The following is a 19,679-nucleotide window of genomic DNA, read 5'->3' on the forward strand; positions in this document are numbered from 1 at the left end:
CAGTTCACAAGATCCAAGTGTACTGAATCTTGTCTCCCTCCAGCCCACTACCAATGACCCTTAATTTCTCAACCAATTCCTGCTGATCTGTAGGTAAATATACACACCTGTATTTATTGAATCAAGCAATCAACAGAAGTCATTTTCTGATGTGCTATCCTACCTTCAGAGAGCTGGCAGGAGACTATAATCAAAATGTGGGCTTCCCACCCTAGGTTCACCAGTTCACAGTACCTGGGGCTTTTCCTCTGACAACACCCCAGGCAATGCTTGCAGTGGACTGTGCTGAAAGCTGGTAAAAACCTGAGCTAATTTTCAAGAATGAGAGAGATGGTACATCTCATTCCCTGTTATAAGCAGGACCTTACATGCCACTGCAGGCTCTTCCAGAGGAACTGGAAGAAGGCACACACATGTCTCATCGACTTTAGCAAGAGGCATGCTAGATACTGATGCAAGAATTTTAAATGAAATGTGAGTGTCAGCAATCTTTCTAAATAAGACATTGTATGGCTAATTAGCCGACACCATTTATAACTAATTTAAAAAATTAATCCATGTGCTACTTGCTAGGTACCTCACCAATAGCTACAATAATAAGTTTCACTCCTGGGTAGTAAACTTGATACAAGTTAATTTAACCTTCCATTATACAGCTCCCTGGCAGCAGTTGTATTTTCAGTGGTAGCTAGAGTCAGCTCTGTCTATGAAATCCTCTCTAGATTCCCAAGTTTCTGCCCTCCCACTCCCAAAGTGTCCCTCAGAAAGAAGGTGCAAGGCCTACTCACTTCAGGCTAGTTAACACCAGGTAGGCAATGACAGCCTCAGGGGACACGGAGACAATGTAGCACCTGGAGGTTTCATGTAAGATTTTTCTCATGTTCTGTTCGACATGCTTTGCCTTTGAGATAACATGTTGTATTATGTACAAAATTTCATATTTTCATAGGCAAATCTCTGTTGCAGAGTAACATTACTTTTGTATCACTCACTGAACAACACTGTGTGTGTTAAGTGGAGGCACTGTAATGAATACTTCCAAGCCACTAGTGGAACAACATTTACGTAGGTACTTTAAGGCTTTCAGTGGTATATTCTCCTAGCTTGTAATTTAGTATAACCATATTAAGGTTTAGTTTAAAAAGTATTAAAATGCAGACATTGTTTTTAAAACCTACGTTTAAAAATATATAGTTTCTCTAATTTTCTCTTGATAGTCTGTTCTTTAATATTAATGACTGGTAGACAACAGATTGGTGCTTTAATGTCCTAATTTAAATATTGTTTAAAATTGCTAGTTATAAAAATTATAAAGTTCAAGACGAGCCTGAAAAGAGAAATCCACAGCTAAACGATCAGAAATCAAATACCCATTTTCAAACAATACCAAAATATAGGTAAAACTTAATCTCCTAGGTTCATTTTAGAGCTCTTAATATAAAATCAAACATATTTTATATAATTTACAAACCAATTGAATCCTCACTTTTTCTTGAGAAGCCCTAGTCTGAGATGAGCTCAATGCCTGCTGCAGCTACATAGGGTCTGAAGTGTGCCGGTCCACACACCAACAACTCAGCTAACAAGCCATCCTTCGAGTCCTGCTTTAAAACCTCCTCGACTTCCAGCAAAGGAAGAGTGACCTTACATTTGTAAGAGTACTCTCAGAGGTGAGATGTCATTTATAAAGGTCACCATCTGCACTTGGGTGACAAAAGCAGGAAGGGTGAGAAACGAGAGTCGGTTTGTAACAGGAATGGACAAGCGATGTGTCTGTCAGGAGAAGCTGTACTGTCCCACCAAAGGAATCAATTCCAGCTGGCAGAGGTTGTGTCTCGAAACATATTCCTTGTAACACAGGACAGATAGGTAACACAAACACATTTTTTGTGTACTTTTTTTTATTGTTTGGAACACCAAAGTAACCCAAACTTTACATTTACAATTAACTTTTTAATAAATATGCTGTACATCATGTTAGCAGTACATATCATACAAAGGTTCCGAAAGGCAAACAGATGTTTATACAATCAAAAGAAGACTGCAACTGCCACCGTCCGTCTTCTCTCCTAGGTGACTGACCACTGCAGATGCCATCCTTAGCTTTGACAAAGCACTATGGGTTTCAGCTACTTTGGCCCATGAGATACTAAATCTAGTAATCTTTAAAATCTAATAATGAATAATGGTGCCATGCCATTTTTACTTTCAAATGATCAGTACTATTAAAAGGGATCAAAATGCTCTAAAGATATGATGGAAACTTGGGTCCTTCCACATTCAGAGTTGTTTTGTATGTTTGTTTTTGGGAGGGGGCACCTAAGCTCAGCTCGAGCAGCAGGCTGTTGTCTCTAAACTAACATTCAAACTCAAGTCTGATGACAGAAAGTTCTCAATAGCAAATAATCCCAAGGCACTCCACTATCTTCCCCATTACAGTTAGGCCTCAACATGAAGTTTTGGTCTGCTTACCATCTAGTAAGCCTGTGCTGCTTCAAAACTGCTGGCACACATTAGAAATGATGTTGTCAATAATCATGGCAAGAGCACTGTTGGAAAGACTGCAGAAAGACCACTGCAGAAAGATGTGCAATACCGAGTTGTGTTACGAAATAAAATGCTGCTATGACTTAACATATTTTCTGAGTATGTCAAATAGTGGAGCTTCAATACTTGTGATCTAGTCTTATATACCTTAAAATGCACAAGCAACTATACAAAGATAGACTTGTTCACAGCGTGCCTTCTACTTGAGAACACACAAGGAGCTTATGAGTCAGAGCCCAGCAGAGTCAGCAGGCTGCGGAGATATCGCTTGTCTCTAGATGTCCTCAGTCCTCAGTGCGACTACAGTTTCTTACCTGTGACAGCTAAGTGCCTCCCAGGTGGCAGGCATTCTGTGTGTTAGCCACTGAATCGTCACCACTCCCTGGTGTATCCATGTATTCCCCTTTCCAGACGAGGAAATGGGACTTCGGCATTAGCCGTTAGGTTTAGTGTTCTGGTCAACACAACATCTCTTTTTACAGACTTATGGAAACATCAGAGCACCAAGGAAAGGGGGAACACCTGGTCCCTAAGTTCCCACAGGGGGATTAACACCACCTGCACCCAGCTCGTGGTCCACTGGTACTGTGACACCATAGTGGGATTCTTGCGTTCCTCAGTCAAAGTGGTGCAACTGTGATGCTTCTGAGTAAATTCTCCTTTATTTGAATGCACATGGAAACAACAACAACAACAACAAAAAACACCTCACTTAAAAAAAAAAAAAACAAAAAACCAACAAAAAACCCAACTCACCCCTGTCAGGCAGGAGGAGGTATGGGTGAGTACTTTGACATTCACTGGTGACAGGGATGTCCAAGGATCAGCTTCCTTTTTGATTCTTGTGACAGATGACAATGTGAATGGCAAATGAAGGCCAGAAAAGAGTGCTGGGATGGAGTGGGAGGGACTAATCCTACCATACCAGAAGCCCTGGGAGGAGTGCAGTGGCAGTTCAGGGTGGACACCCACTCACCTCTTCAAAGGGCTGCTCTACTACAGTGTGAAAATCAGGTCAAGAATGTTAAACTTTCGATTAAACCTTTGGAATAGTAAGAAAACCAAAGCTTATTTCTCTGAAAGGTCAAGATTTATGCGACTATCTTTGTTGTTTCAAGATTTCTTTCTTAGAGACAGGGGCTTGCTATGTAGCTCAGGCTAATCTCCAACTCAAGATCCTTGGACCGCAGCCTCCCGAGTTCTGGGTGCACAGTGCCACACACAAAGCCCAGCATGTTTCCAGATTTCTGACTGAAGGCATGCACAAGATTTTCCTTCTGTTAACGGAAACTAGACTATAAGTGTTAGTTTAAAGTACTTATTTTAATAAAAGTTTCCATTTTTACCTTATATCAAATTTTAAACCTTCCAGGATTTGAAACTACCTTCAAATTTCAAATTTTGTCTTAAAAGTTACAGACAAAGAGGATGGACAGGAAAGAGCCCTGCATTGTCAAGTCCCTTATTCACCTACCCCCCCTTATTCATGGGAACCAGGGGCCTCTAGCATGACCTACCATCCTGTGAGGGAGGACACACACAGGTCAACAGGCAATGACACCCATGGAGGGAGTCGGTGTTCTTTAGCCATGCTGTGCTTACCACATTAAAATTTTAAGCTTACAGATTTTTTGTTTTATTTCATGTTGGTTGCAAAGGTTAAGCTGTCTGCTCAGTGGTGGCATGAAACAAAGGGTGGGGTCTCAGGATGCAGGGGTAGAGAGGCAGGCACTCACTTCAAACAAGAGTAGTGCTTATAAGCAGCGGCTAGCACACTCTTGGAGAAGATAAAATCTCTCTACTCATTCAGTGAAGTTACGAAGTCCAAAGAAAATCACAAATATACACAACTTTGTAAGTTAAGGGCAGCCTGACAACTTCGGACCTTAGACAAGATTGTTTTCCAAGTCAGAGATGTGCACAGGTGGAAAGGATGTGGAGGAAGGGCTGACTAGAAAGCTGCATCTGATTCAGATTCTCAGATTCTCATACAAGCACATTAGAAATATGAAAAAGTCCTATCCACATGAGGCCAGGCAATGCTGGTGCCCCATGGTGCCTCTCTGCCATTCCCAGCCAGGACAAGAGTCAGAGCCCTTCATTAACAAACACCTTCCCAGATCCTTCTCTCACATTTTTCCCCCTGCTTACTAAGGAAATTCAAAGTAAAGTTAGTATTACAAGCCCTAAAGTGTAGCCTGAACAAGGATGATATAGCCATTTGAAAAGAAATCGGCATGTTTATCACAAATGAGCTTCATGCAACAACAACAAGAAACTTTAATGCAGAAGCTCTTGGTGAAGAGGAAAGTGCTTTATCTGAAATCAGCATCCCAGTCACGCATCTCAGGCTGCCAATCAATTCTCCTCTAAAGCTACATAAGGTTCTGAGAGCAAATGGGCAGCACGTGTGCATGCACCCACACGCACGCACTCTCTCTCTCTCTCTCTCTCTCTCTCTCTCTCTCTCTCTCTCTCACACACACACACACACACATACACACACACACACACACCTCTGAAAATAAAACAGACTCAAACTCACAAGAACTAACTTCCCATTAAGAGAATCAGATGTTAATTATTCTTGGCAATACACTTCAAGTATGATTTATTACCTTAAAAGATGGTCTGTTATAAAAACTACGTGATGTGAAGCAGGTCAGTACCACAAGGAAGCTTTAACGCCTGCCTCTAGGCTGTGCCTCTCCTGCCTGCAGTGGTGAGACTGTGGAAAGAAGCAACTCCAGCAGAAGAAAACCAAGGAGCCAGTCAGAAAGGCCTCAGCTCCACCGTAACTGTACAGCCGTCACTCAGAAAACTCCATTCTGCTAGAATTATCCTAGGGATGTATCTGTCAGAACTTTAAAAGCTCTCGACAGGGAAGACGAGAAATGTCTACAAGGAACCAGCTGCTGGAGATGCAAGTGTGGAATGATATCCATCAAGAACAGGACTGTAGCAATGCTTCCACAGAAGTTAATTAGTGTATACACCAAATTAGCATGCAGACGGGAATGTTTTATTCAGGACACCTAGGCATCAGGCCACCTAGTGAAGAACAACTGCACAAGCCATTTAAGATCTTCCTTAAAGGAACACTGCACGGGGGATAGTACTTTGCCAAAATTCACAGTATTTTTAAAAAGCAAACATGAAGGGGGGAAAAAAAGTAACAATAAAAGAATAATTAACTTACCAAGCAGTGACACGGGCTGGGTTACAGGAGGGGTGGGCAGACTCGTGGGTGCAGCAGGTGGCCCAGCAGAACCATACATTTTCGCACTGTCACCAGACTCGGCATTTCCTCTAGCCCCAGACACCACTGTTGGAATGGGATTTCCAATAGATAAGTCTTTTGTAGTGTCTTCACTTATACCAGCGATAGTAGCTAAGGAACAACCACATTGACATGTGAAGCTGAGTGATTAGTCATGCTCCCGGTCAACCATCTCAACCAGACTACAGACCCTCCTGTTTGTTCACTTTCCCTCCTACCCAACTCCAAGACGTCAAGTCAGCACAGAGGAAAGACATGCTTACAGTTTGGGATGCTTATTGGTGGAGTGTGAGGTGGAGGAATGGATACTGGTGGAGTTATAGGAGGTGGGGGTCCAGGAGGAAGGAAACCTAGATAGAGTAAGAAAAACCATGTCAACTCCTGCTACATGACTTCATCTCAGGGCCTAAGAAGGGTATTCTCAGGCAAGCCAGTGTACCTGGTGGTAAATGCATTGGGTTGAATCCTGGGCGCAAAAATGGTGGAGGAGGAGGGGGAGGAGGAACGCCAGGGCCAAAGCCTGGAGGGGGCATTCCTAAGGGAGGGGTGAAAGCGGGCGGCTGGAGAGCACCGACAACAGGAGGGCCCGGCTGATGGGGCGGGACCTGCAAGAAAAATGAAAACATACTTAGTTGCTTCCAAATACAGTATATGTGTGCTGAGAAAATAAAAGCAGGCGCTCTTCAGTTTTCATTATACCACTACATTGACTAGAATAAAAAGATAGTAACTAGGCAACCTGTGCCTACCTAAATGCTATAACCCTAAGCTCTGCTCTCTCCGGTAAGATGGCCATTCTGACTGGCATCAATTAGTGTTCTGATGGCATACAATATGTCTAATAATACTCTAAGGCTGGAATTTTAAAAAATTGGAAATGTATGTCTAAGAAAGGATAGCTGGCAATTTATGTATTAGGCGAAGATAAATGATCCTAGAGTCAAATGGTCTGTAGTGCTTTCCTGGTTATTTAAGCTTTCTAAAGTGGAAACGTAATCTGAAGTAAGTATGAGATTACATGAGTTAATACACATTTAGTAATGGTGTCTGACACTTACCAAACCCCTAACAAATGCAACCTGTAGTTTATCAATAAGCCAGGTAGATATATTGGGTCATGCAGTTCTAGCACTTGGGAAACTGAGACAGAAAAATGCAAGCTTGAGGGTAGCCTGGGCTACATGGCAAGACCCTGTCTTGAAAAAACCAACCAACCAATTCCAACAACAAAACAGTAAACAAACATGAAATGATTCCATCTTCCTCCCACAAAGCAGCTGGGGCTTGGGTATGTGTGTCTGAGTTCAGAACACAGGAACTCCCTGAAGAACGAAGGCCTAACATCTCCATAGGAGTTTTGGATTTCATCTCTAGGCCAACGTAAATCAAGGGCACTGAGTGATCCACACACTTGAAAAAATCTAAATTTAATCGGGTTTTATTGACATTTACGGAAAAAAGCTGGAGTTTCCAAAGAGATTTAATACCAAAGTCGGGAAACTCCTACGCCTATCTACTCACTTTTAGACAGAAGAGTAAGATTTCAAAAGTCGTCCTTCAGACCTTTGAAGGGTTAATCCCTTACCTGTGGAGGTGGCACTGTTATAGGCGCAGGAACAGGAATGGGAGGCACAGGCACAGGCACAGGCTTAGGTATGGGGGACACTGGCTCTGTGTGGGAGGCTTCTGCACCTCCATTCTGGGCAACTTCATTTTCAGGCTTCTTGGGGATGCCTTTCCAATCTGTGAATTAAAGAAATGTAACAATAAATGGTTACCATTTTCATGTATAGCTTTAAATATATAAAGTTGAAAACTAAAGATTAGAAAATATTAGCTTCACTGAACAAACTCATGTTATTATTTTTAGTAATTATTTAAATCAACAAGTAACCACAGAAATATGGGTGAACATATGGATCCAGCAGACATTCTCAGCTCTAAGGCTATCCTCTCAGTCACTCCCGATTATTAAAAACTGAGAGCCCCTTCCACCTCTTTTGGTATCTTCGAAGGAAGAAAATCCAGAAAGTTATCTTTCCATTCTGTATCCCAGGGCTTTACTGATCGTCCTTGCTTTTGTTGTCAACACGCTACACACCTTTTACCCCCACAGCAAGCTTACTACTAACTTGACACTCGTAATATTTGTGTCCACAAATAGACTTCCTGGTCTAATATGCAAGCGTGCCTGTGCGCGTGAGTGTGTGTGTGTCTTCTCTGGGTATTTAAAGAAATAATTTTAAGAAATTATTTCTGAAGCATGGATTAAAACATAATACAGAGTTGTGCCACCATATCTTATTAGTACAGCATCTCTAATCAAAGAGCCCAAACCTAAGATGCTCCTGTGTTCAAAGTGTTCTGATGAGGAGGCACTGTGCATTAGCCAGGCAGCTTGTACAGATGATGCGCAATGGGGACTCAGTAGTCTGTTTTCAGTGCACAGTCCTGCTTAACCACAAGCCTCACAATATCTAGAGTGTCTGTACTTCTCCACTGACCACACTACACAGAGAAAGATCACAGTGTCTCCTGACTGGGACTTAAGCCAAGCATAAACTTACATTTGGTTACATGACTGTGACCTATCAGTGACAGGTCTGCTTACCTGGGTTAAGTGTGTCACTGTCCAGCATGCCTCCTTCACAGAAACTCTCCAGCTCCTCAGCTTTGACTTTGTCCCACGGAATGTAAGTGACACCAAGTTCAACATCCCAATACTGTTTATAATCCGCCTTTATTCCTTTGTTCAAGGCCCAGGCAATCTACAATTGGTGGAAATACACGAAGAACCTTCAATTGACCACTCCCCACCACCCTCCTCCTCTGGACAGGGCAGCAGAAGCAGCCTGGCCGAACTGGGCCTGCACACTTAAGACTCCTCCTCACTAAGCAGACTAACGCCTCTGCTGTCTCCCACATGCACAGTCAGCACACAGCAGAGGGATGGGCTCAGCAAGGAGAAGCCCAGCACACTGGAGACCACTTTTCAGAGTCGACAGAGAGGGCAACATCCTTTTCCAGTCCACATTAGAGTAGAACCAGGCAGTAACTACAACAGCACCGAATCCCGACTCCTCAGAGGGTGGCTGTCTAATTTTAAGAGGATGCACTTCTAACTTTCTTTACCTTTGTTAATTTTGTTTTCACAGTTAATTCTAAGATGGGGTGGTAAACCTTAGGTTGTGGAATATCCACATTTTTATACAAGAATATTTGACTAGAAAACATCTTTAAAGCACCAATTAGAGCTAGACAGATGTGGTACTCTGCAAGTGATAGGAAATAACAGAGACCCAACATCCTAAATGGGCTACCTTCTTTAAACCCTCCCCACAGGGTTCAGGGAACTTATGTGCAAAGGGCCTGGGTAACTCCAATTGTACTGATACACCTATGAAATCAGAGAGGGAGGTGGGGGGGAGCCGGGTGTGGTGGCGCACACCTTTTATCCCAGCACTCGGGAGGCAGAGGCAGGTGGATTTCTGAGTTTGAGTCCAGCCTGGTCTACAAAGCGAGTTCCAGGACAGCCAGGACTATACAGAGAAACCCTGTCTCGAAAACAAAACAAAACAAACAAACAAAAATCAGAGATGGCTTCTACAGGTCCTGCCTGGGATCAAGCCAGATAAGGCACCAGCTCAGAAATGGGAGAAGCCAGCACAGGCTCCCACCTCTAACCAAGAGGTTCCTGAAACTAACATTTGCTTGCCAAAGAAACATGAGTTTTTCCCAATTAGTTTTCCCTGCATTTATTTCCCTCAGAGCAGGCCCATGCTCAGTAGTGCACGGACAACTCAAAACAAACTCTTTGTTGGGAGTTTTGTTGGACTTTTTCTCCAGCTGCTTTGGGCATTTTTGTCTCAGTGACTTTTTGCCTATGTGTTTTGGTTTCTGATTTTGAAGAGGATGTGATGTTTTCTGTGCTTTTCTGCCCTCGTTTTATTGCTTGTTTTCCAGACCCCAGTGGTGGTGGTGGGGAGTGAGGGGGTGGGATGAAGGGACATGGAGAGTTAGGGAGGGAGGTGGGATCTGGAAGAGCTGGGGGAGAAGAAAAGCTTGGTTAAAAACAAATAAACAGGGCTCAGTGGTTAAGAGCGCCGACTGCTCTTCCAAAGGTCCCGAGTTCAATTCCCAGCAACCACATGGTGGCTCACAACCATCCGTAACGAAATCTGATGCCCTCTTCTGGAGTGTCTGAGGGCAGCTACAGTGTACTTACATATAATAAATAAATAAATCTTTAAAAAACAAACAAACAAACAAAGAGGGCTGGAGAAATGGCTCAGAAGTTAAGAGACTGACTGCTCTTCCAGAGGTCCTGAATTCAAATCCCAGCAAGCACATGGTGGCTCACAACCATCTGTAATGGGATCTGATGCCCTCTAATGTGGGTCTGAAGACGGTGTACTCATATAAATAAAATTAAATAAAGAAATAAATGCCCTAAGAAAATTGTTACATAAAATTTTATGTCAACTAGTAACGTTATTGCTTTGTTATTGTTGTTATCGTATTTTTACAGGGTAGCTTTTATGTCTCAAGCCATTCCCAAGCAGTAAAATTATAGTTGAAGAGAAAACCCCCAACAACAGTATATTTACATATCAAACCCTTTTGTAAATGATGAAATGTACCTTTATGGATTTCTGGTTCACTTTGTAGTTTCCTCGGCTCAGTTTCTGCAGGGCACGGTATGCATCTTGTCTATGAACCATGACAATGTAGGCACAGCCCCTGGGAGGAATCATCTGACAGAAGCAAACCACAGGTCAGAGCACTCACCCCTTCCTTCTCAGCAGCGCTTTGAGTCCACAGAAGAGCTCAAGCACTGTGAGCAAGCACAACCTCGCAGCCCCCAGCACCACCACCAAACAGCTAAGTAAGAACCTGTGGGGTCAGACCGTGGCAATTCAAGTCTGCTCTTAATTAAACCGTGCACATTTTGTTACTTTCCTAGAAAGGTATTTCAACGTAAGCACCATTGTCCAAGAGGAATCTACTGCACAGAATGTTAAGGGAGCCTGCAGCTGAGAGCTCAAGGCCTCAGTCTCAAAACAACTGAGCACTTCTTGCTTAGTTAGCACCGCATCCTAAAGGCAATAAATACTCACATTAATTGATTCAATTGGGCCAAACTCTTCTAAGAGACTGGCAACATCCTGCTGAGTAGTCCTTTTGTCCAGTTGTCCCACCCACAGTGTGGTACTACAAACTGAAAGTAAATTAGTCATTAAAACACACACTTCACCCAGCAGCACTGCACATTAATAAGTGTCATGACTATGTCACATCACAATGCCAAAAGTTTAAATAGGAAATCCCATTCATTAAAGTACATATAAACTTAAAAGTTTAAAAGTAGTTATTTAGAAATTAAACTAGCACACAAGACTTGGAAAAGCACTTAGTCCCTCTGTGACTAGACCTAACAATACCTATGAAGCCTCAGGCCCTAACAGCAGTGACCATCCGTCAGCCAGAACAAAACCAGGCTGGAACCTCAGGCTCTTACCAACCACCTAGCCTTAAGCAGCAGCCACCCACTTGTAGCTTCAGTGCATAGTTTCTTTGTATGGTGTCTCCTAAGCATGAGCCTCATTTTAAATACCTACTGGTCACTATTATGATGTAAACTGTAGTAGTTAATGATTTACAAGAATATGCCTACTATGTATGTTCTAAAAATGATGACAACCAAGCTAACACAGCCTACAAATTACTGAATATTCATCAAAGAGGGAAGCAGTTGTGCTGGTGGAAAGATACACTAGCTCATGTACAGAAGTACTAGAAAGCCCGTGTAGTACATAAGTCAGACATACACACAGAAGCCCTACTCAGAATAAAACTCGACCACAATGATAACGTATCATTTATGGCTTTGCCAACAGTCATAAAACATCTTAAACCCACAACGGGGGTGGGGGTGGGGAGAGAGTATGAAGACAGGTTCACTATTTACCACTGGCAGTTTCTGACTTGATCTGAGGGAGGCCTTTCTGCCGCCGTTCCCTCTCTTTTTCTCGATCCCGTCTTTCTTGAGATCGAGAGCGAGGTGAGTGTCGGCGCCTATCCCTGGACCGAGACCGAGAGCGACGGTGGCGGGATCTCCGAGACCTAGAGCCAGACCTAGATCTTCTCCTTTTTGGTGACCTAATACGTTTCCAATAAGGAGATGGATAGCACACGAGAAAGAAGGGAAAGATGCATATATTAAGTTTAAGAAAAACCACAAGTATGTATGTGAACATTTGGATCTGTAAGAACTTGGTAACAGGGAATGCAGGGTAAAATTTAAACAAAATAAATAAAGCTGATGGCTTATAACTGTCTTCTCCGTGTAGCATCTCTAACACTCCCCGCAATTCCATCTTCATGGTCTAAGAAGTCCATGCTCACGGCTGGGAACATTGCTGCTCCTAACCCTTTCTTCTTTGAAGAACACAGTGGACGGTGACTTCAATATGCTATGCCCACTTCTGTTGTCAGTGTAGAACTTAAAACTCCTAGAACTCCCCCCCACCACCACCACCACTAAGTCACTCAAACAAAATGTGGGTAAGGTGACTTAAATTTGAAAACAATTTTACTTGGCTGGCTGGCTTGCTTATTTGTTTGTTTGTTTATTCTGATCTTTTCAAGGCAAGGTCTCATGTATATCAAGCTGGCCTGAAACCTCTGATCCCCAGTGCTGGGGTTATAGGTGTGCAATAGCAGACCTAGTTCAAGCAGTGCTCAGGACTGAGCTCAGAGCCTTAGGTACATGAGGCAAGCACTCTGACTTAGCTCCAACCCCAGATTTGACTAAAAAACAAAATGAAAATCTGTTATTTTTGATACCTTCTCCTTATGTACCAACTGTTAATGTTAACATTTTGAATATCAGAAAAACCTAAAGCTGGATATGGTTAGGTGGATTGCTCTGAATTCAAGGCCAGCCAAGTCTACACACGGAGTCCCTTGCCAGTCAGGGTTATATAGTATACTACACCCTATTTAACAACAACAACAACAACAACAACAACAAGCAGCAGCGGCAGTGTAATGAGGTTTCCCAGTGTCCTCAGATCACAGAGCCACAGCTCATCCTCTAAGTTACCTGGATGCTGACCTGGATCTCGACTTTCTGCTCTCGGGCACATGCCGCTTAACCTCTGTAACACAAGGCTGCTCTACTTCCATTTCCTTTAAAAACAAAACAAACAAACCCAGAAAAATCAGAAATCTAGAAACTGAAAGATATATATACATACTAATTTTTTGTTTCTTGGATCAAATGAGTACTAGCCACCATTAAACAAAACAAAACCTTTCACAGTATTTGCAAACTAAGGGGAGAGTTCACTACTTGTGGAAGTTACTTTGTATAAATCACATACAAACACTGTAATCTAGGCACTGACTGAACCTCTTCCCTCTAGCTCAGCCCCACACTTGTATGGACTCTCTACTAAACTCCTGGAGCACCCTGAAACAAAATCAGCAAAGGAACAACAAGGAATGTGTGTAAATCAACCTAAGAAACTACTACCTGCTGATGTGGTTTTTGTGAATGGGGTTCATTTTGTGGCTGAAAAGTTGATTGGAAAGTTGGCTGTACTGGTGGAGCTGGAGAAACCCCAGGCTGAGCCATCCCTGGCTGAGGCATGGCAGGCTGAGGCATCCCAGGCTGAGCCATCCCCGGCTGTGCCAATCCTGGCTGAGCCATCCCAGGCTGAGGCACCCCTGGCTGCGGCATCCCTGGCTGTGGCATCCCTGGCTGTGGCATTGTAGGCTGAGGCATCCCAGGCTGTGCCAATCCCGGCTGAGCCATCCCAGGCTGCGGCATCCCCGGCTGAGGCATGGGAGGAAATGGAGGTGGTGCAGAAAGAAGCCCAAATCCTGGCATCTGTCCGTTAGGAGGAAGCGGAACCTTTCATTTTAAAGAAGAGTTAAATCTATTAAGTACCAGCAACAAAAAATAGCTTTGAAAAACTTCAATACATTTTAATTGAGAAAAGCTACCCGGTTTCTATACCATTATTACATACTCAAATATGACATATTTGAAAGTTCTGCAACTCATCCAGAATTCTGAACAGTGATTTAAGGTGCAGTTTTATGTACAAGGTGACAATGACAAGCTAACCTCAGCCAAGGAGGTGCTTGATTGCAAATGGTCTTCCTTCAACTTTTTAACAGTAATTACGATTTTAGAAGGAAAAATGGCTGCAAGAAGTGGCTTTTTGATTCCTTAAAAAAAAAAAAAACCTGTGTTTGCTAGGCATGATGGTGTACACCAGAGTTGTCAGGCTGGTCTACAAATGGAGACAGATCCACACACAAGACTTCATCTCAGAAACAAGTGCAAAAGAAAAAAACAATGGTTTTCGATTCATAGCAAAGTGAAGCTACAGAATCTCCTGTAACCTCTGGTGTACATACACACTAGCAACACAACTGACACTAAGAATGGAAAGCTCTCCATAGTATCCAATCATCACAGCATGCAGGAGAGAGACTCTAGCAAGGGAAACATTCTGTGACGAGGAGGTTTCTTTACAAGGTCAATGCTATTAAATTATTTTAACGAAAACATGTATTATTAGTAGATGAGATGTCATGTTTATAACCCTGTAACTGAAATCAAAAGCAACTCAAGACAGTAGCCACTCCACAGCCTCCACTGGAGCTGCAGCTCGCCTCACAAACTGTGTAGTAACAGCAGTGCTTAGAAGTACAAAAAGGTCAGTACAAGAAAAATGGCCGAGGATGGCCTTGTCAGTCATCAATGGGAGGAGAGGCTCTTGGTCCTGTGAAGGTTCTATGCACCAGTGTAGGGGAATGCCAGCGCCAGGAAGCAGGAGTTTGGTGAGCAGGGGGAGGGGAGAGGGGATAGGGGGTTTTCGGAGGGGAAACCAGGAAAGGGGATAACATTTGAAATGTAAATAAAGAAAATATCTAATAAAAATAAAAGAGGGGGCTGGTGAGATTGGCTCAGTGGGTAAGAGCACTCGACTGCTCTTCCGAAGGTCCGGAGTTCAAATCCCAGCAACCACATGGTGGCTCACAACCATCTATAATGAGATCTGACTCCCTCTTCTGGTGTGTCTGAAGACAGCTACAGTGTACTTACATATAATAAATAAATAAATCTTTAAAAAAATAAATAAATAAAAAAAATAAAAGAGGAAGCTGGGCAGTGGTGGCGCATGCCTTTAATCCCAGCACTTGGGAGGCAGAGGCAGGTGGATTTCTGAGTTCGAGGCCAGCCTGGTCTACAAAGTGAGTTCCAGGACAGCTGGGGCTACACAGAGAAACCCTGTCTCAAAAAACAAACAAACAAACAAACAAACAAACAAACAAATAAAGGAGGAATAAAATATAAACATGGAAAAAAAATAGAAAAGAAAAAGAAAAATGCTGGTACCTGATGGTGCATCGTATCCTGCTGTATTGGCAGCATTCGAGGCTGAAACTGGTCCATACTTTGATGCTGTGTGTATGCTGGCTGTTGCACACCATCTCCAGGGTACCCACTAAAATGAGGTGAGCACTTTCATTACTCACTCAAAGCACTGAATGCCCTAAGTTACATTTATATTGCAGAATGTCACTCTGGAGTAACAGGCAATCAACATATTTAGTACAACATAAATGCCACATTTTAAAATTCTAACTCTGATAAGGACAATATTCCCAATAGGAATTTCTTTAATATAATTTTTTAAAACAAAGACTGTACTGGAATGTGTTTTTATCCTAACTGTTGCTTAGATTATACAACTTTCAAGGCATTAGGAAGAACTCACAATGGGGCCTGTGGAGGAGGGGGAGAGGTAGCAGAGGGCACAGGCACAGCCGCGGCAACAGCAGGTGTGGCTGCAGTGGGTGCAGGAGGCGCAGCCGTGGCAAGGGCTGCGGTGCTGATAGCTGCAGCATCCTCTTTCTTTGAGTCTTCCACAGCTTCTGGCTCGTCATCATAATCGAATCTATCAAGCAGCTTCTGCAATATGTATGGCAATATTCCATTTTAAAACAAAGACTGAGTCACTAAAAAAGAAACTACAGAAATAACACATTTGCACTAGCCATACCCCTACCATGCTGTATACACAATTTCTTTTTCTCCTGCATGTTCTGGGGGCCTTGGTCTAAAGACAGTCAATTTTGACTAAGTGCACGTTAGAAAAAAATACAACTTTAAATTCTATTTTCCTTTTCCAATGATGAAAGCAGTGTTCTTTTTTGCTTATTTCATAGTAAGTTTATGAGTACACTTATGTAAAATACCCACTTGTTTAGGCTAACCTTCTGGAGCTCTGTGCACAGGCTAATAGGTGGATGCTTTCAGGCCGCTACAGTGCAGACTTTACCCTATCCCTATAAACGCATATGCCCGTGTGCTGCCCAGTTGAGAATATACTAATATAGTCAAAGAAAAAAATATATATGGGGTAGGACAGGGCCAACAGTCATTTCAGCAGTTTTACTATAAAATTTCTTTCTCAAAACTTCAGCACTCACACATATTTTCCCAAACTTTTCTTAAAACAAACAACAAAAAACCTAACACATATAATCTGTAAGTTCATGGGTTGGCAGATAAGCTGCCTGTCTTGCAAGCCTTTTGAATTCCATCCTTAGAACCCTAGCAAAGGTGGAAGGGGAAAAAAAGACTATTCAAAATTGTTCTGACCTCCACGTGAACCATGCCATACATAAATCACACCCATCATAACTTTAAAAAATTAAGCTTATTTTAAGAAGGGAATGTAATACACTGAACAGTTACTGTGGCTTCCTTTAAAGAGATTATACACTTTGTAATCATAATAAAATGATCCAGCTATGCCTACTAAGCTCATGGGTTTCCACCTCAGGCTCCTAACTCACATTTCTTGTGCTGTTCTGCCTTCCAACTCCAGTGTACATTATGAAAAAATTTCTAAGTCACAAGAGGAAGGGCTTTCCTAGACAACACTTTACACAGAACTACACCGAGGGTAAAGAGTGTTTGGTGGCACAGTAAAACTCTTTGTCTGACAGAGGGTTTCTCTGTGTAACAATCCAGGCTGGCCTGGCACTCTTTGTAGAGTGAGCTGGCCTCGAACTCAAATCTACCTGCTTCTGCCTCTGCCTCTCAAGTACTGGGATTAAAGATGTGCATCATCAGAGCAGTAAACTTCTTTATAAAAGAGCAATTAGTATTTTCTGATCATAATCTGTATTTCTGGTACTAATTTGTGGTAACAACAAGATACATTTTTTTTCAGTTTTAATATCCATGTATATTATCTGGAAAAAGATTTGAAACAAAAAAATCTCTAGTTTAAAAAATAATAATTTCTGGTGGTTTAGAGGAAGATGTAGAGAGATCTGAGTAAGTGTTCCCAGTGTCTAGTGTAAAACAGGCCTCACTGCAATGAGGAGCACAGAGCACACAGCATACACACCCCATGCCATTACCCCCAGCATACAATGTCTTTGTGCAAAGGACTCCTTCAGGTAAAACCACTGCCGGGGTCTTACTCAGCATTTCCACTGCTGTATGTAAGAGGGAAAGTAATAGCAGCAGATGCTGCATGCAGAGAATGACAAACAGTACTACCCAGCAATTCCAAAAGACTAGAAACGCAAGTATGAATGAAACAAAGAAATCCATTCACTAAAGTAAGTGAGCTCTCTGCAGGAGAAACTCTCAGCACACCTGAGAGCTGAAGGGATGCGTTTATAGTACTGTCTACTCGACAGGTACATCGTGAATACCTGGATATCTAATATAGGCACCAGTTGTCAGGTCCACCCTAATAAAGACATTATTGTGATTAATCGGAGGTAAAATACTTTAGATCACGTCATTTAATCAAAAGACCAGGAATGCAGCAGATCGACCTGTCAAGTAAGTGGGCCCTGGACATGATCTTTCCCCACGAACTGTTTCCTGAAGAAGCCCCCTGAGGAGCACAGCACAGAAAGCCTGCCCAAGTTTCTAGTCCGCTGCCCTTTGGGATGTTCCCAGGAAGGTCTACATTGCTGACATTATATGGGCTTACAGGCTGCTCATCTACCTGAAAAAAAATTTTTTACATTTGCTGGTTTTCTACAAGTACACAAATGAATTCTTTAAGAAAAAAAAAACTCATACAGCTACAGAGACAGCTCAGTAGTTGAAAGCACTGACAGCTCTTACAGAGGACCCAATTCAGTTTCCAGCACCCACGTGGTGGCTCAAAAGCATTTGTAACTCCAGTTGCAGAGACGTTGATGCCTTTTCTGACCCTCATAGGAACCAGGCATGCACATATATACATACATACAGGCAAAACATTCACACACATAAAGTAAATCTAAGAAAAATCTTCCCATCCAATCAATTATCTACTGTCCACGGATGCCACTTGTAGTTTATTTGTAGAATCCATTCGTAAGGACTTAAGAAAGATCAAGCAGAGGTGCATTAGGAAATAAGTGTATATTTATGTCTTGGGTGGTCAGGTATTTGCATATGCTAAGATTTTGAGTTTAATCCCCAACACCAGATACACGTTACTTCAACCTTACTAAGATGCAGAAATAAACATTGGTGTGACAAAGCAGTGTCCAAAAAACAAGCCAACAAAGAAGCACCCAACATGAACACAAGTAAGACATTATAATAAATCAATAACACATGAAGTATAAATTAGTTATTTTAATACATAAAATACATACGCTTAACAAAACCTTCAACAAGGCTAGAGAGTTGGCTCAGTGGTTAAGAGCACTGACTGCTCTTCCAGAGGTCCTGAGTTCAAATCCCAGCAACCACACAGTGGCTCACAACCACCTGTAATGAGATCTGATGCCCTCTTCTGGTGCGTCTGAAGACAGCTACAGTGTACTCATACATAATAAAATAAATCTTAAAAAAAAAAAAAAAAAAAAAACATAAAAAACCAAAACCTTAAACCATATTGTAGAATAGACTCCACTCCAAAAGGAGTGGACAAACATAAGATACAGAGAGCCTTCCAAATGATACCAAGGGATTAATTCTTCTGTTCACATGTGTGCACACATCCAAACACATCTTTTCAAACCAGTCTAGCATAGCTTCTTTTTGTTTTAGAACTCTGTATTCTGTTTCCCCTTCAACCACAGATTCGGGGGGCAGGTGTGAAATGTGTGTGTTGTTGTCCAGCTCTACGCTGAGTATGTTTATTATGTCCTTGGTCTTACTCTGGGTCTCACAGACTTGGCTAGACTGGGTGACAGCAAGTTCCATGGAGCACTGGGGATGTGACCTCAGGTCATGATGCTTACAATGCAAGCACTTACTAGCTAAACAATCTCCCTAGTCTTGTTTGTTATTTTTTTTCCACTCAAAATTTAACCCAGTCTTTCTTAAAGTCAGCAGTAACTCATTAATCACTGAGATAAAATAATGAAAAACTGGAATTTATCTACCTCATCATTACTAATTACTGGTGATAAAATTTTTCTTATGTTAGGCAAAATCACAAATTTTAGAGACCATGATATTGAACATGTCATTTAATGCTATGATTTTCAAATTATATATATTTTATATTTCTTTTTACTGTGAAACTAGAATAAGAATTTTAAGACCGGGCTGGAGAGATGGCTCAGTGGTTAAGAGCACCGACTGCTCTTCTGAAGATCCAGAGTTCAAATCCCAGTAACCAGATGGTGGCTCACAACCATCTGTAATGAGATCTGATGCCCTCTTCTGGTGCATCTGAAGACAGCTACAGTGTACTTAGATATAATAATAAATAAATCTTTCAAAAAAAAAGAACTTTTAAAGCATAACCCTAACAAAAACCCACGAGACAGAAGAAGAGCCTTGTGGTATCCACACAGC

General features: G+C 42.1%; 1 protein-coding gene across 11 annotated transcripts in view; it reads right to left on the reverse strand.

Annotated features, from left to right (window-relative positions):
• Scaf4 (SR-related CTD associated factor 4) overlaps positions 1-19,679 on the reverse strand; it is a 58,617-nt gene that overhangs the window by 11,634 nt on the left and 27,304 nt on the right. For 3 of the 11 annotated variants that reach the window (XM_085832220.1, XM_021185533.3, XM_021185531.3), the window contains exons 8-19: positions 15,625-15,818; positions 15,243-15,351; positions 13,362-13,745; positions 12,933-13,018; positions 11,796-11,986; positions 10,945-11,045; positions 10,468-10,581; positions 8,439-8,595; positions 7,413-7,570; positions 6,267-6,432; positions 6,091-6,177; positions 5,747-5,938 (exon numbers count right to left, since the gene is read on the reverse strand). In XM_085832220.1, coding sequence (XP_085688346.1) covers positions 5,747-5,938; positions 6,091-6,177; positions 6,267-6,432; positions 7,413-7,570; positions 8,439-8,595; positions 10,468-10,581; positions 10,945-11,045; positions 11,796-11,986; positions 12,933-13,018; positions 13,362-13,745; positions 15,243-15,351; positions 15,625-15,818 — 1,939 coding nt within the window. The remainder of the gene's footprint in view (positions 1-5,746; positions 5,939-6,090; positions 6,178-6,266; positions 6,433-7,412; positions 7,571-8,438; positions 8,596-10,467; positions 10,582-10,944; positions 11,046-11,795; positions 11,987-12,932; positions 13,019-13,361; positions 13,746-15,242; positions 15,352-15,624; positions 15,819-19,679) is intronic. The other 8 variants (XM_085832219.1, XM_085832218.1, XM_021185539.3 and 5 more) reach the window with 7 other exon arrangements.

The sequence above is a fragment of the Mus caroli genome, unplaced genomic scaffold, assembly GCF_978045245.1.
Source record: "Mus caroli unplaced genomic scaffold, Mus_caroli_1 scaffold_17, whole genome shotgun sequence".
NCBI lineage: Eukaryota > Metazoa > Chordata > Mammalia > Rodentia > Muridae > Mus > Mus caroli.